Source organism: Meleagris gallopavo, chromosome 28, assembly GCF_905368555.1.
Source record: "Meleagris gallopavo chromosome 28, MGAL_WU_HG_1.1, whole genome shotgun sequence".
Lineage (NCBI taxonomy): Eukaryota > Metazoa > Chordata > Aves > Galliformes > Phasianidae > Meleagris > Meleagris gallopavo.
The window spans coordinates 5,240,880-5,254,798 of NC_139431.1; the positions used below are offsets into that span (position 1 = coordinate 5,240,880).

General features: G+C 48.0%; 1 protein-coding gene and 1 long non-coding RNA gene across 7 annotated transcripts in view; one reads left to right on the plus strand and one right to left on the minus strand.

The window, feature by feature from the left end:
* Positions 1-5,642, plus strand: part of LOC100549255 (plasma membrane calcium-transporting ATPase 4) — a 36,890-nt gene extending 31,248 nt beyond the window's left edge. For 3 of the 6 annotated variants that reach the window (XM_085210190.1, XM_085210193.1, XM_085210191.1), the window contains one exon: positions 2,150-5,642. In XM_085210190.1, the coding sequence (XP_085066316.1) occupies positions 2,150-2,455 (306 nt within the window). In that variant the 3' untranslated portion in view covers positions 2,456-5,642. The other 3 variants (XM_085210195.1, XM_085210192.1, XM_085210196.1) reach the window with 3 other exon arrangements.
* Positions 5,643-6,749: 1,107 nt separating this feature from the next.
* LOC146542643 (uncharacterized) lies at positions 6,750-13,613 on the minus strand. Its single transcript, XR_014879884.1, has 2 exons — positions 13,520-13,613; positions 6,750-7,888 (listed from the first exon to the last, which is right to left on the minus strand). It is a non-coding gene; the product is annotated as an uncharacterized LOC146542643 (long non-coding RNA).
* Positions 13,614-13,919: the final 306 nt, after the last annotated feature.

The following is a 13,919-nucleotide window of genomic DNA, read 5'->3' on the forward strand; positions in this document are numbered from 1 at the left end:
GCTGGTGCTCCAGCTTCATGATGGTGCTTCCTCTTGAGTGTGTGCCATCCAGCTCATGGGCTCCGAGCTGGTTCGTTTACTTCTAGCTAGGATGTGCTGATCTGTGGGGATGCCCTGGTGTGGGGTATCAGCCTCATTCTGAGCCCGATGCGGAGCAGACTCAAAAGCACATCCTCTGTGCTGAGGGAACCCTGGAGCATTGTGCAGGGAAACCTCCAGAGTTTTAGGCATAAGAGTCGTGTTTGAGTAATTTCTCTGGTCTGCTTCTGTCAGTGTTAATAAAGCTGAAGCCAGTGTTCCCTGGAGGCTCCCTCTAACTGTGCTGGGTTTGATGTGCCTCCCAGCCTCTAATGGTTCCTGAAGAAGTGGCAACATACACTTTCAGCATCAGCTTGCAAGGGGATGCATAACTCATTCTCCTCTAGCAGTTCTGCGAGCTCTCTGCTCCCCCTGCTGTGTGATGGGGAGGCTGCAAGGGTTGCAGCATGAGGATGCTTTAGAGAAATATCCCTTCTGTGTGATCTACAGCTCTCCTTCCGTTTGTTCCCCAGGTAATATGGAAGGGAGTTAATGGGGTTCCTTAGGTGCTGAAACTGCTTTCTGCTTCTGTGTGCCTGGAGATGGAGCAGGAGGAGCGTGTTCCTGTGGGGAGGGGTCACTGGTGGTCAAGGCAGTTCCCAGTGGCAGTGACACAAGCCAGCAGGGTGCTGGTGTGAGCCCCAGCAAGGTGGGAGCACTGAGGGAGAGGCAGCTAGCAGAGCATCCGTGGGAGCTGCCATGGAGTCATCCAAGAGCTGCTTTGGAGGGACCTGTGTGGTGCATGGCTCTTGGCTTTGTACTAAAATGGCAAAGCAGGGAGTGCGGTTTCACAAGGTCTTGGGAGCCTTCAGCTGTTTGTCAGCCTGCATACTGCAGCATTCATTCAGTTTATGTCTTTTGACATCCTCTGAGTGACTGCAGCCCCCGTCATCTGCAAGAGCTGGAGCCCTGCAGGTGCATGCATTGGTTGCCCTGTGCATGGCATGTGGGCATGGGGCTGCAGGGAGAGCTGCCTGCTGAGCCCCCAGCGGGCCCCCTCACCCCCAGGATCTGATGCTTGTCACCCATCATGCAAGGAGGGACTGGAAGAGCACAAGGCTGTACTTCCAGAGGAGCTGGCAAGAGCAGTAAATTTGGTGCCGGCCATGTCCCGGCTCATTTCCAGACCTCTCCCTCCCTCCCAGTGCAGCACGGCAGGACCTGGCTATGCAAACCGGGCTCTGGATCTCTTGCTTGTCATGCCTTGCTTTTTAGCAGCAATGGAAACCCAGTGGTTTCACAGGAGCAGCAAGTGGCCAGGCTTTCTAGCAAGGTTTTGGATTTCTTGTGTGTGCACAGCTTTGAAAAGAACAGTTGTATCTGCCTTTGGGGATTGCCGAGACCTCTTTGGCACGTGCAGGGTAGGATGCAGAGCTCCAGTCCGGGATCTCTGGCTGCAGTGCAGGGAAGCTCACGTGCATCTGGATTCCTCCTTGCATGTTTCATTGGGTCCTGTTTTGCTGCTCATGGCATCTGTTTGGACCTACTGCTTCACATGGGCTTGGAAAGTTTGTGACACCTTGTTGAAGCCCGTTTCTTTCCGTAGGTCTAAAAACAGAGATAGAACAAACACATTGCTCCCACAGTAGTTTTTTTCTTTTTGCCTTGAAGCGAACCCACTGTTTGTCTAACCCACCTCTTTTTTGAGTTGTAGTGCCACTTTTTTGCCCTTGTTTATACACACAGATATGCGTGCGCACATGTAGTAACAACTAATGCGTTTTGGCTTCTGTTCATTCAAAGTTATCTTGTTTTATTTTTGGTGGGTTTTTTTTGAGTTTTTTTTTTTTTTTTTTTGTCTTTTTCTTGCAGCTTCTGAAGCAAGAAAGTCAGTTGACTCCCCATCACACACCTTGTGCCTGATCTGGTCCATGTTGGCCCTCCTAGTTCACCATAGATCTCTCATATTGACTTACCTGTCTGTTCCGTGGTGGTGATCATTGTCATTGTCCTTTTTGTTTTATTGTCCCTTTGTTTTTTTGTATTTTCTCCTGGGAGCTCCAGCCTCTTGTGGCCGCTACTAACCCCTCTTTTATTTATCCCCATGCTCTGCACCCTCGTCTGCTGGCAGATCAAGGTGGTGAATGCGTTCCGTAGCTCCTTGTATGAAGGCCTCGAGAAACCTGAGTCCAGAAGCTCCATCCATAATTTCATGACACACCCGGAGTTCATCCTTGAGGAAGATGAGCCTCGAACACCATTCCTTGACAGCGCTGAAGATGACCCCGAGACCGACGGACTCAAAAAGCGAGGTGGGGGCAGCCTGGGTGGATCTTCATCCCTCAATAGAAATAACAACGCAGTGGTCAGTGATCAAACTGAAGTCAACTTTGCGGAGCCTGAAAGCCTCTTTCACAGCTTGGAGACATCGGTTTGACCTTAGAACTTCAACCCCCTCCCCCTCCCACTACCCTCCTCCACCTTCGCCCCACATCCTTTGTGATGTTGACATCAGTAACTGATCACATGCTGCAGTCACTTTGTGTCAAACTGCTCATAAGTATATCATTTGGGGTTGTTTTGTTTTTCTTTTTTTACTATGATTTAGCTGTGGGAACCAGAGTACCATGATGCGAGTATTAGAAGAAGGGGCATCGTGCATCTTCACCCCTACTTTTCAGTGGTTCTTGCCCAAGTGAAACAGCCAGGTTATTTCCTCTCTGAGAGTTGGGCTCCATGTGTCTGCAGGGGGTTTTCATGTTGAAAAATGCATGTTCCAAGGAAGCTCAAATTGTTGTAGTCTTACATGCACAGTTCCTGCCTGAGGGCTGAGGTGCACTTGTGACTTTCTTTTTCCACTTGTGGTTTTTAAGGTTTTCTTCCAATGTCGGGGGTTTGTTCTTTGCTTGTGGGATTTGCCCCCCAGTGACTTCACAATGGGAAGTTGGGGGAGTTAGCACTGTAGTGCAAAAAGCTTAAAAACAGGGGAAAAAAACAAAAAAAAAAACAAAAAAAAAACAAAAAAAAACAGTCGGGAGGAAGGTGTTTACTCACAGGTTGCTCAGACAGGGATGTACACCAGTCTTCCACCTTGACAAATGGTACCCAGCCTTTACAGCTCCTCCTCTTGTGTGCACACATTGCTGCCTGTTTCCAAAGTAGTCTCTGGTGGACAAGGAATGAAGGTGGCTTGGTTTGGATGTGAGGGCTTGATTTTATTTTTTTCCTTTTTTTTTTTCCCCACCATGAAGTAAGGCAGAGGTGAATGGCAGTTCAAGCATGGTGAAGAAAAAACAGATGGCAGTGAGAAATGGGAGGCTTTCTTTTAGAGGAGCTGCATTTCTTTTGCTCGAGAACACCTGTTCAACGTTTTGGCGAGAGCTCTGGGAAGCTTTAACAGTTCCTACTGTCAGGAGCAGAGGGACTTTTGCCTGTTTTGGATTGTCTGTACTCCTGGGCTGAGTAATCGTCAGTCTATCAGTGAAAGCTGTGTTAAGTGAGGAGGAACGCAGAGGATGCTCCAGCTGGACCCACCAGTTCTGCGTGTCACTTCCAAAGTGTGAAAGGAGAATATTCAGAATTCAGATCATAAGAAGGACAAGTTGGGTTGTGCCCTAGAAGGGAGGGGATCTCTGTGGCCATGGGGAGGCCTGTTGGTTTCCACAGCACTCCTGCAGCTGATGTTGGTGCTGGGTTTGTTGGTCAGCTGCAGCTCTTCCAGAAGTGCTGTGGGCCTTGCTTGCTGGAGGTTATCTCCTCACCCTGCGTCCTGCCTCTTCTTGGTCTATAGTAACTGTTTCTCTGCAGGGTGACAGCCTTAGGTTGTGGAGCAGATGTCCTGTGTGTTCTGGCTCTAGCCGTCTTGCCAAGCCAAGAGTGGGCAGGAGGCAGGATTTTGCTTTGCTTGAGCTTGGTTTCTTTCCCTGTGAGTGCAGTCCCTTGGTCATTGTCCCCTAATGTGCAGGGCTGAAAAGAGCTCTGCTGCCTTGTCCCAGTTGGTTTGGTTGGAAGCAGAGAGAACATGGTGGTAACTAGCTGTGCTGTCTGCCTGGCCTCTGTCCCTGTAGGTGTCTGTGAGGGGGTGGGCTGGCTGGTTTGGCTGGCTGGTTTCTTCTTTTCTTTTCCTTTAAGAACGCACAGCAGAATCTCCCGTGCCTTCTCTAAGCACTGCCTGCAGCACCTCCTGCCACGCGAGGGCCCACTACTTTGCCAAGAAATAAGTGTTCCTTAATGACAACAGCAAAAACCAAGTGTCTTTGTTTTGTTTCCAGCCCAGCACTGACCCATCCCTTCCTTGGGGTGGAAACAGGGAAGGACGCAGGCACCGAGGTCAGGCCCTGCTGCCCTGCCCAGCGCTGCCAAGGGGGGCATGAAGGCTGGGCTCAGTACACTGCCAGCAGCGAGGACAAATTGCCACCACTGCCCATCTCAATTGCAAATTCAGTGTTGAGACACCAGCCCTGCTCACGCAGACAAACCTGTTGCTGTCCTCCCCTTCCTCTGCATGCGAGATGAACAAACACTGTGGGCAGGATGGGGCGCAACGTGCCCAGCTGTGCAGTGGTGGTGGGGAAGGGATCGTGGGGTTTGGTTCCGTACTGAAGGTGACATTGCTCAAAAGATCCCATTTTTCTATTTTAAATACTTGCAAAAAAAAAAAAAAAATCTTAGAGGCTTACATAAATATTTATTATATGTGTTGGGAGAGGGAGGGTGCTATTTCTTTCTTTTTTTTTTTTCTTTTTCCTTTTCATTTTTTTTTTTTTAAATTACCTCAGACCTATTTAAAAACAAACAGGAAAACCAAAAAAAGACTTAAACCAATGAAAAACAACACGAAGCCAACTCTGGAGGTGCTTAATTCCCTCCCAGAGGCCTATGACCAGCAGGTTGCCATAGGAGTCTGGTTGTTCGTTAGTTGATACTTTATTGTTGTCCTAGTTTCCATATTAGGAGGGGGGGAAATCATTATAGATAAATATTATGCAAAAAATAAAGTCTAGTTTTCTTTAGATCAGAAACTGATATTTTTACGTCAGCCATATGTATTTTGTTTAAAGTAAAAAAATAAAATAAAATAATAAAAATCTTTGGGTCCTGCATCTGCAGTGGCTCCTGACTGCGATGGCAATTCCAAGTGCTGGCGTATTGCTGTCGATGCCAGTCAGCCTCCTTTTCTCTGAGCAGCCATCTTTATACTAGATGTTAGTTGGAGGACAAATTTATATATATATAAATATATATATATATATATATAAAAATCATGTTGGTATGGCTGGTTGCTTAAGGTAAAGCATTTATTGTGCATACATCTTTCATGTAAAGTATTTTTTCTTATTTAGTTTCAATGATATACTGGCAGCAGATGATTATTGGGTTAAGTTATTGAGGACATTATAAAAACAAAAAAAACATTTGGGGAGATGGGCGCTCTGGTGTAGAGGCATGGGCAGCAGCATGGACTGTGGGGACTCTGCAACGTGCCTTGGAACTGGGGGAGATTTTGTTTTTTGCTTTGTTTGAACTGCGACGAGTGCCATTGCCGGACAGGAACTGAAGTCATACCCTGTGATCTGTGTTAACTTGCCTTGGAATGCTTTGTTATTAAAACACTCTGAACATAATTTTGCATCCAGTTCTTAATGACAGTAGGGTCTCTGGTGGTGTTTTCCATGAAGTAAATGGGCAGATTGGTACCAAAGACATTACATCACGTCCTGTGTGCAGTGCCAAACAGGCGTTCTTAGGCATTTGCATTCTATTATGAGGTTTTCTTTGATTTGCACAGGGGCTATACTTAATTTTCAAAGGTTTTGTGCAATAAGTATTGAGGAGAATTTTGAAACAATCTCAAGAAGGAAAAAATAAATAAATAAACTGAATTTTAGCATGGGCAGCCTCTGGCTTTCCCTGGCTGAGTCCTGCAGGGCTGAACCCCTCTGGCACAGCAAGCAGCAGTTCTAGGACACGGGGGCAATGGGAAAGCCCCCTCCCAGCCCCAGGGAGTGCACCTCCCCTGCCACAGGCTGTGTGGCTGCGGGGACTGAGCACCTCCTCAGCGAGTCCCTGCAGGGGAAGGATGCTTGTAGCACCAGCAGCTGCTCCTCGCCGCTGTGTCCAGCTGCCATGCCATCATCACCCTCAGAGCACAGGGGCCGTTTGTGGCACGCAGCTCTTCCTATCTGCCGTCTCTGCCAAGGCTGTTTCCTGCCTCCCTCATCATCCTGCTCAATGAAAACCAGTTTTTGTTCAAAGAAGCCCATGGCTAAAACTGCCTTTAGTTTATCTCCTACCCTTAATTATATATATATATTTATATATATGTATGTGTGTGTGTGTATATATATATTTATATATATATATATATATATATATATATATAGTATAAAACCAACATTTGTGTGTGTGTATATATATTTATCCAGCGCTCTCATAACAAAATTTTCATTGGAAGAGGGCACTCAGAGCTGAGTTTTTTTTCTTTTCCAGTAACTAGTATAATAAGCACTGGTATTTTTTTATAAAAACAGAAAAATACAAAACAAAAGACTGAATATTATGTGGTATGCATGACATTTAAAAAAAAAAAGAAATGGTTTCAAAACAGTATGTACCCTGGTGTGTTTGCCATATCCTAGAGTCCAGCTTAAAGTGCACCTGATCTGTATTGCATTTTGATATTAATCTCTATGTACAATGTTTTGCATGTAATTTATATGGTTCTTGGGAGGAAAAAAGAAAAAAAAAAAAAAAAAAAGAATGAGTTGTCTGTTGGCTTCTTCTGAGAAAACAGACTCCAAGCAGATATAATACTCAAATTGGAAATCTAAGAGTGGGTAAGAGGTGGTAAAGGGGATATGCAGGCAAAAAATGTGTGGGGGGGGGGAGGGGAGGAGAGGAAGGCTACTGGTTTTGAATTAATGAAGCTTTGGCTGTTGAGCAGAAATGGTGCATCAAGAGAATAAAGTGTGCCCACATGTAATTGTGACCTCCTCGGTGTGTCTGCCAGCTTGTGACATCTGTGCTGTGGTCTCTCCTGGCACTGGAGGAATGGTTGTGCTTCCCCATGGGAGAGCAGGGCAGAAAGGGGTGGGAATTGAGCAGCAACCCAACTGCAATGGGGTCCGTGTGGATTTTCACTGTGTTTAAGTCTCCTTATCTAGGGGCAGGGATAGTTGCTTCCATCTCGTGACAAGAGCCAGAACAGCTGTCTGATGTCATCCAGAGCTGATGCCTCCTGGGCTAAGTGACAAGGGGGGCCCTGGAGCAAAGCACTCCCCATCCCCTTCCCTGGCATCTGCAATGCCCCCAGAATTGTGCTGGCAGGGCCATGCTCTCTGCCTTCCAGCTGTGTCCTGCCTTGGCACTGCGACTGCTCTGCCTCTACAGAGGCTCTTTGTTCAGACAAGGATATTGGGAAATAAAAGCAGCTGGCCTCCAAAATACTCTCACTTCCTAACAGAGCGTTTGTGCTGGGTTGGTTTAACTTTGCGCTTTTATTGAAGAGGTCGTTGCTTCTCTGTGCTCTCAGTGAAGCTTTCTCCAGGACCAAGAAGGAGCAGGGCAGCGCTGCAAAGAAGGAAGTTCAGTCTGAAAGTCTTGTTGACAAGAAGAGGCGATAAAAGCTTTGCTCTCCAGCTGCTTCCAAGTTGAGGGCAGCGTCTCTGGGACAAGGCTGTCAGGGTGTGGAGAGCTGCCTATGGCAGCAGAGCTGCTCCTCCTGGCAGGAAGCACAGGGGAAGCACTGCTCTGTCCTTCTCAACGCAGACAGCTCTGACGAGCCAGAGGCCTGGCAGCCCCAGGAGAGGTGAGCAAGGGCAGACAAGATAAGCAAGCCTGGGCACCAAAGAGGTTCCAATGAGAAATATTCCTGGGGAAAAAAAAAAAAAGGCAGTGTGTTTCTCAACATAAGTACTATATACAGGCAAAGAGAGAGCTCACCTAAGACCCTTCCCCGAGTTCAGCACCTTGCCTGGGAGCAGTTTTGCAATGTCTTAGAACATGCATTAGATTTCCTGGAAATAGGCAGCACTTCTCTGGAATTGTGAGAATATTCATTTTTTAGTGTATATAATGAGCTTGCTTTCATCCCTTGGCCTGCATGCTAGGAGGAGAATTCTCCACGCACCCAGCATTGCAATAAACAAATGTTGGCTTTCTAAACCCTCATTTGGTTTGGAGAGTTTTCTTGGGTATGATTTTTGGTAACAACTTTACTAAAATTATGGGATACAACTTGAATGATTCAGTTCCAGTTACATCATATCAATTGCTTCAGTCTAATTATATACTGAGTATTTGATGCCAACCCCTTTCCAGTCCCATCAGAATGAATCTTACATTAGTGAACTAGCTACTGCTGCATTTACTTGTGCCAACTGCTAGAATGCATCTGAAACAATGGACAAAAACCTCTAATCACCATTCCTCACGATACAGAAGAGATACACCATGTCCAGAAGAGTGAAGAAGGATGGAAAACACCACTGGTATTTTCCTGAATGTCATCAAGGGCAACAAAAGCTTTTAATTCCATGCTTCACCTAGATTTGATTCTACTAACTCTAACATTGTTCTATCTGTTGCTTATCATTGTATTGTACATGAAACATTGACACATGTCAAAGACAAATCACAGAATCACCAAGGTTGGAAAAGACCTCCAAGATTATCCAGACCAACTGTTCATCTACCACCAATATTTCCCACCAAATCTAAATATTTCTACATAAATAACCCAACTCAAACCACTCTCACCAAAACAGATTAACAGACACAAATGTGTCTCAAACCTGGGGCAGACTCCTGTCTCAACAGCTGAGGGCCAATTGAGATGTGCCTAAAAATGAATTGTGACAGCAAGCCAGTCACCTTGCCCTCTGCCCATACCAACCAACAGTACAGACCTGAAGGCTCTTGCTGTGTGCATGCCAGCTGAACTCATCTTCATCAACAATGCTTTGCCATTTACATTTCCCCACCATCGATTTCTTCTTCATTTTCACATGTAGACTGTATTCACATCTGGAGGACTTTTCAACAGCATGTGCTCCTTGCAGCAAGGAGTCTGGACTGGACTTTGCAGACATGCATGCTGCTGGGGCACTTTCTCAACTCCTATTGCCCCTCCTGAGAAATGGAACCCACTGTGCTCCCCGTGTGCAGGGACCATGTGACGGATCCATGGCTGCTGGGCTATGCCTGAGTTATTGTTCTTGGCTTCTCAAGCCTTCAGGAGCTGCTGCTCCTTGCTGTTCCCTACTGAATCCCTCCTCAAAAAGCACCATGACTGAAGTAAGATCCAGCTCCAAAGCTAGCCCAGGCTTCTCACCTGCTATCAAAAAGCTGTAAATTAACCGTCCCTTTGCTGCGCCTCTTTTTCCAGTGATGGTAACTAGTGCATGTGCTCTCCTGTCCTTAACTTACTTTGCAGGCTGTCAGCTTTTCATCACATTTTCTCCCCATTCTGTTTTGAAGGGGCCGGGGGTGAGCAGGGTGCTGAGCTCCCTGCTGCTGTTAAACCACCACACTAAGGTTCTCTGTCTCCTGGAATGGAAATACAAGGAAGAATGCAGTGTGCAAGTGAAGAGAACAGAGAGTTATTGATTCCAGCTAAATAGACTCCTTTCACTTTAATCACCATGTGAGTGTGAAGCAGGACAACATGTGGTCCTGACCCCTTCCAGGTGTGAAGTTGCAATAGATGCACAGGACATGCAGTGGAACAGGTAATTTCCAGTCACTATAAATATATCACCTGCCAATCTTCAAACGGAACATATTGAATTGCAATCAGATTTTCAACTCAGAACTGGGATCATGCCTCTTCATCAGAATTGTGTAACACTTGTCTTGCCAGAGAACAAGATTCCTCACTTCACAGTCATGCCGTACTCCTGCCGTTGCATTTAGCAGTATGTACATCCGTGAACAACTGTTTTCAAGGATGAAAACAGTAAAATTTCACCACCACTCTCTGATGAACACTTTGAGAAGACATCAGAAGCAAAGATGTGGAACGGAATTCCTCCATGCAGAAACAAACAAACAAACAAACAACAAAACAAAACAACTACAATAACAACAAAACCACTCTCGTTGACATTAAGCAGTGAACATCAATAGGAGCCCAACAGCGCTGCGCGGCGGCCGCGCGTTTCAGCACCGGGACAGCGCCTCACGGATGGGCAGCTCCGCTGCGGCGGGGCGGGAGGAGACCGCAGAGACCGCCAGGATTGCCCCGAAACCTTCAGCTGACCCCTGAGTTTCCCCCCCTCCGACTCTAAACTGTCTACTTAAGCCCCAGTCTTTCCCGTCCCCCCCGGGCTGATGGCACTGGTCCTCAGGTGGATGGTGGAGGTCTGCACCCCCCTGGATCCACATTGTGCTGGAGCTCATCCTGTAGGTACACATCCCACCCCACAAAATATCTCCAGATATCCCCCCAAGTATCCCCAAATGTCCATAATTCCTTCCCAAATAACTCAAAAAATGCCCCCAAATAACCCAAACCCCCCCAAATAATCCCCAAATGCCTCAGCCCCCTTCAAGTTTACCCCAAAACGCCCATGTCCTCCCAAATAATTTCCAAATGCCCCAAATCGCAACAAAATAACATGAAAATGACCTCAAATCCCCTAAAATCACCCACAAATGTCATAAAAATCCCTAAAATAACCCCAAATTGTCTTCTAAATATGCCAGAATGCCCCTAACGCCCCCAAATCTCCCCCAATTACTGCAATAAATTCAAATCACCCCAGCCCCTTCTAATATAAAGTGCCCCCCAAACTCCCCAAAATTACCCCAAAATTTCCCCAATTCCCCCATAATAATCCCCAAATATCCCCAAATATCCCAAAATGACCTCTCAAGCCCCCCTCCGATTCCTCCAAATAATGCCCAAATTCCCAAAATAACCCCAAAATAACCCCCAACTCATCCAAAAGGCCCCCTAAGACCTCCAAAATAACCCCCAAAAGCACCAAAAAACCTCCAACAAATGTCCCAAACCCTCCCCCAGCATGTTACCCCCTCAGCCCCCACCAGGTGATCACATAGATCTGGGGCATCATACCTTCACGGCACTGGTACTAGGTGAGAAATCTCCTGAGGCTGCTGCCCTCACCCCTCCCAGACACCTCCTACCCCAAGGACATGCTGCTGAGCTGCTCTTCCTTCCCAAGAGTGGGAGCAGTGGGACCCACCCTCATCCCCTTCCCCCTCCCCCCCCCAAAAAAAAGGAGAAGGTCTATATAGAACAATGGGGGGCTTTATAGAGGGTTGTCATGGTGGAGGGGGGCATCTGGAGTGCCCCCATAGGCCCCTAAGGGAGTCGTTAACTCCCATGGGGGAGGGGTGGGGGGAACATGGGCTCCTTTTGGGGCTGGGGGATGCCTAGGGAATCTCCATGGAACCCTGTGGACCTCCCCCCTCAAGGGATCCTTTTGGGGTGGGGTGCACTTGGAGAATGCTTTGGGATCCTCTACTCCCATGGAGTTCTTTTTGGTTTGGGGGGCATCTGGGGAACCCCCACAGACCCTTGTAAGATCCCCTTTTTGGGGTGGTAGGCACTTGGGGGATCACCTTAGCCTACTGTGGGACTTCCACTCTGATGGGGTTCTTTTTGGCATGCGGGGCACTGGGGGGTCTACTTTTAGGGGAGCATGTAGGGAATCCTATGGAGTCCCTGAAGCTCTTTCTGGGGTGGGGGGCGTCTATGGAACTCTCATAGGCTCCTATAGGACCTTCCCACTTCCCCTAGAGTCCTTTTTTGGGGAGGGGCAGTCTTTCTGTAGGGGGAAGCACCCCCAAAATCTGTGTTACTGCAGGAGCATATGGACACACCACTTTTGGGGTGCTCCCAGCTCCTAGTACCTGTTTTTTTTAGAGGGAGGAAGGGGGATCCTACTAGTGTTTTGGGGTTATTTTGTCCTCCCTCAGGCCCCCTTGGAGTAGATTTGGAGCAGTCACATCCCATGGACCTGGAGCAGCGGGGCTTAGTGGCAGACACCCTGGCTACTGGAAAAGCTGTGGTGGCAGCAGATAGCACAGGCAGTGGATACTGAGCGGAAAAGTCTTATCAGGGTCCTTGAGGGGGGGAGGGAAGGATCCTTATAGGTTTTGTAGTCCATGGGGGGAAAGGCTTTATGTTTAATTTGAGTAATTGAGGGAAATCCCTATAGGTAATAGGGACCCTGGGGGAGTCTTCTATTTGAGTTTTTTTGTGGGGATTCCTTTGGCTACTGATGTCATCGAGGGAGGCCTCCCCTATTTTGGAGTTCCTGGAACGGGTCCCTACATGTATTGGAATTCCTGGGGAGATTCTTCCCATTTCTTTTTTTATTTGTGGGGTGGGGGAATGGATCCTTACATATATTGGTTTCTGTGAGGAGGTCTCTCCACTATTTTTTTTCTTTTTGTTCAGAGAAAGGTCTCTGAGACACTTCAGCTTCCTCATGCCTTCTTTCTCTCCCCTGGAAGGAACCCCAGCCCTGAGCTGCTCTCAACTCTGCAGGAACTGCTGCACCTGGTGGGATGGACTCACCTTATTGGACCCTATGGGGGCCCTGCCCCTGCCATGAGGGCTGACACCCACTTTTGGAGCCTGGAGGTGGCACTTGCAGGGGTTGGAGGGGGGGCGGAAGGGGGTGTTCTGCTTCCCCAGCTGGGGTGGGATGGGGAGGTGGAATTTGGGGGCCATTTCGGAGCTTTTCTGGCAGGGGATCATTTTGGTTTTGCCCTTGAAGGGTGGTTCTGAGGTCATTTTGGATCCATCTGGGCCATATTAGGGCTGATTTTAAACATTTTGGGCTGATTTGGGGTGATTTCAAGCTGGTTTTTGAAATAATTTTAGGGCCATCTGAGTTTCCTTTTGAGGGTTGTTTGGCGTTGGGGCTGTTTGTGGGTGATTTGGTGCTGGGATCACTTTGAGGTTAACTTGGGGCTGCTGAGGGGTCATTCTGGGGTAGTTTTGAGCCTATTGGGACCATTTTGATCCCATTTGGGGCCTTTTTTGGTGCCTTTTGCGGTTGTCTGGGGGGGTTTTGCATTCATTTGGGGTCCTACACTTACGCAAAAGTTATGAGGCCTCCATTCAGCCTCTGCTTCTCCCCTCCCTATTTAAGCACTGTCACCAAACTTGCTCAGAACACCTTCCAGTCCAGCCAAACCATTTATAAAGACAGTGAAGAGAACCGGCCCTAGAGGGGAGCCCTGCAGAGACCCCTAGCTGGATGGAACCCCACTGACTGCTCCTCTGGGCTCAACCCGTCAGCCAACTGCTCACCCACTGCACAACGGTTTTGCCTACGACATAATCCCAAAAGAGCCCTAAATTGACTCCAAAGCAGCCTCCAAAAGGCGCAAACAGCATCCAAATAACCCCAAAACGACCACAAAATGGAACCACAGGGACAGACACACTCACACTCCCCTCCAAACACACAAGCCCTCCTCTCCCCCCCGGATTCCCCAACCACGCAGATTCCCCCCCCAGTACCATTTCCGCTTCCTTGCTCCATTTGCTGCTGGGTCTTGGCTGCTCTGTGCCACGCAAGGCCCCGGCCCGCAGAGCTGCCCGCAGTGCGCCTGCGCATGGAGCTGCCGGGGGAATCCTGTGTGCGGAAGACATAGCCGGAAGCCATTCCTGCGCTGCTGCCATCTTGTTTGTGGGCACTGTTGTGCTGCGAGGCACCGCCGCCTATTTTTGTGATTTGTTTTGTGCAAAATCGCGTTTGTTTCACTAAAACCGTCCCAGACGGCCCCAGAATGGACCCTGATGGTCCCACCTGAAGCATTCAGGACACCTACATCCCTTTAAACTGTGAATGGTAATGAGACAGAGTTCAGCATAGCACCTGCTATGGGAAAAGGAGATCGACGAAACAATTAATCAGAGC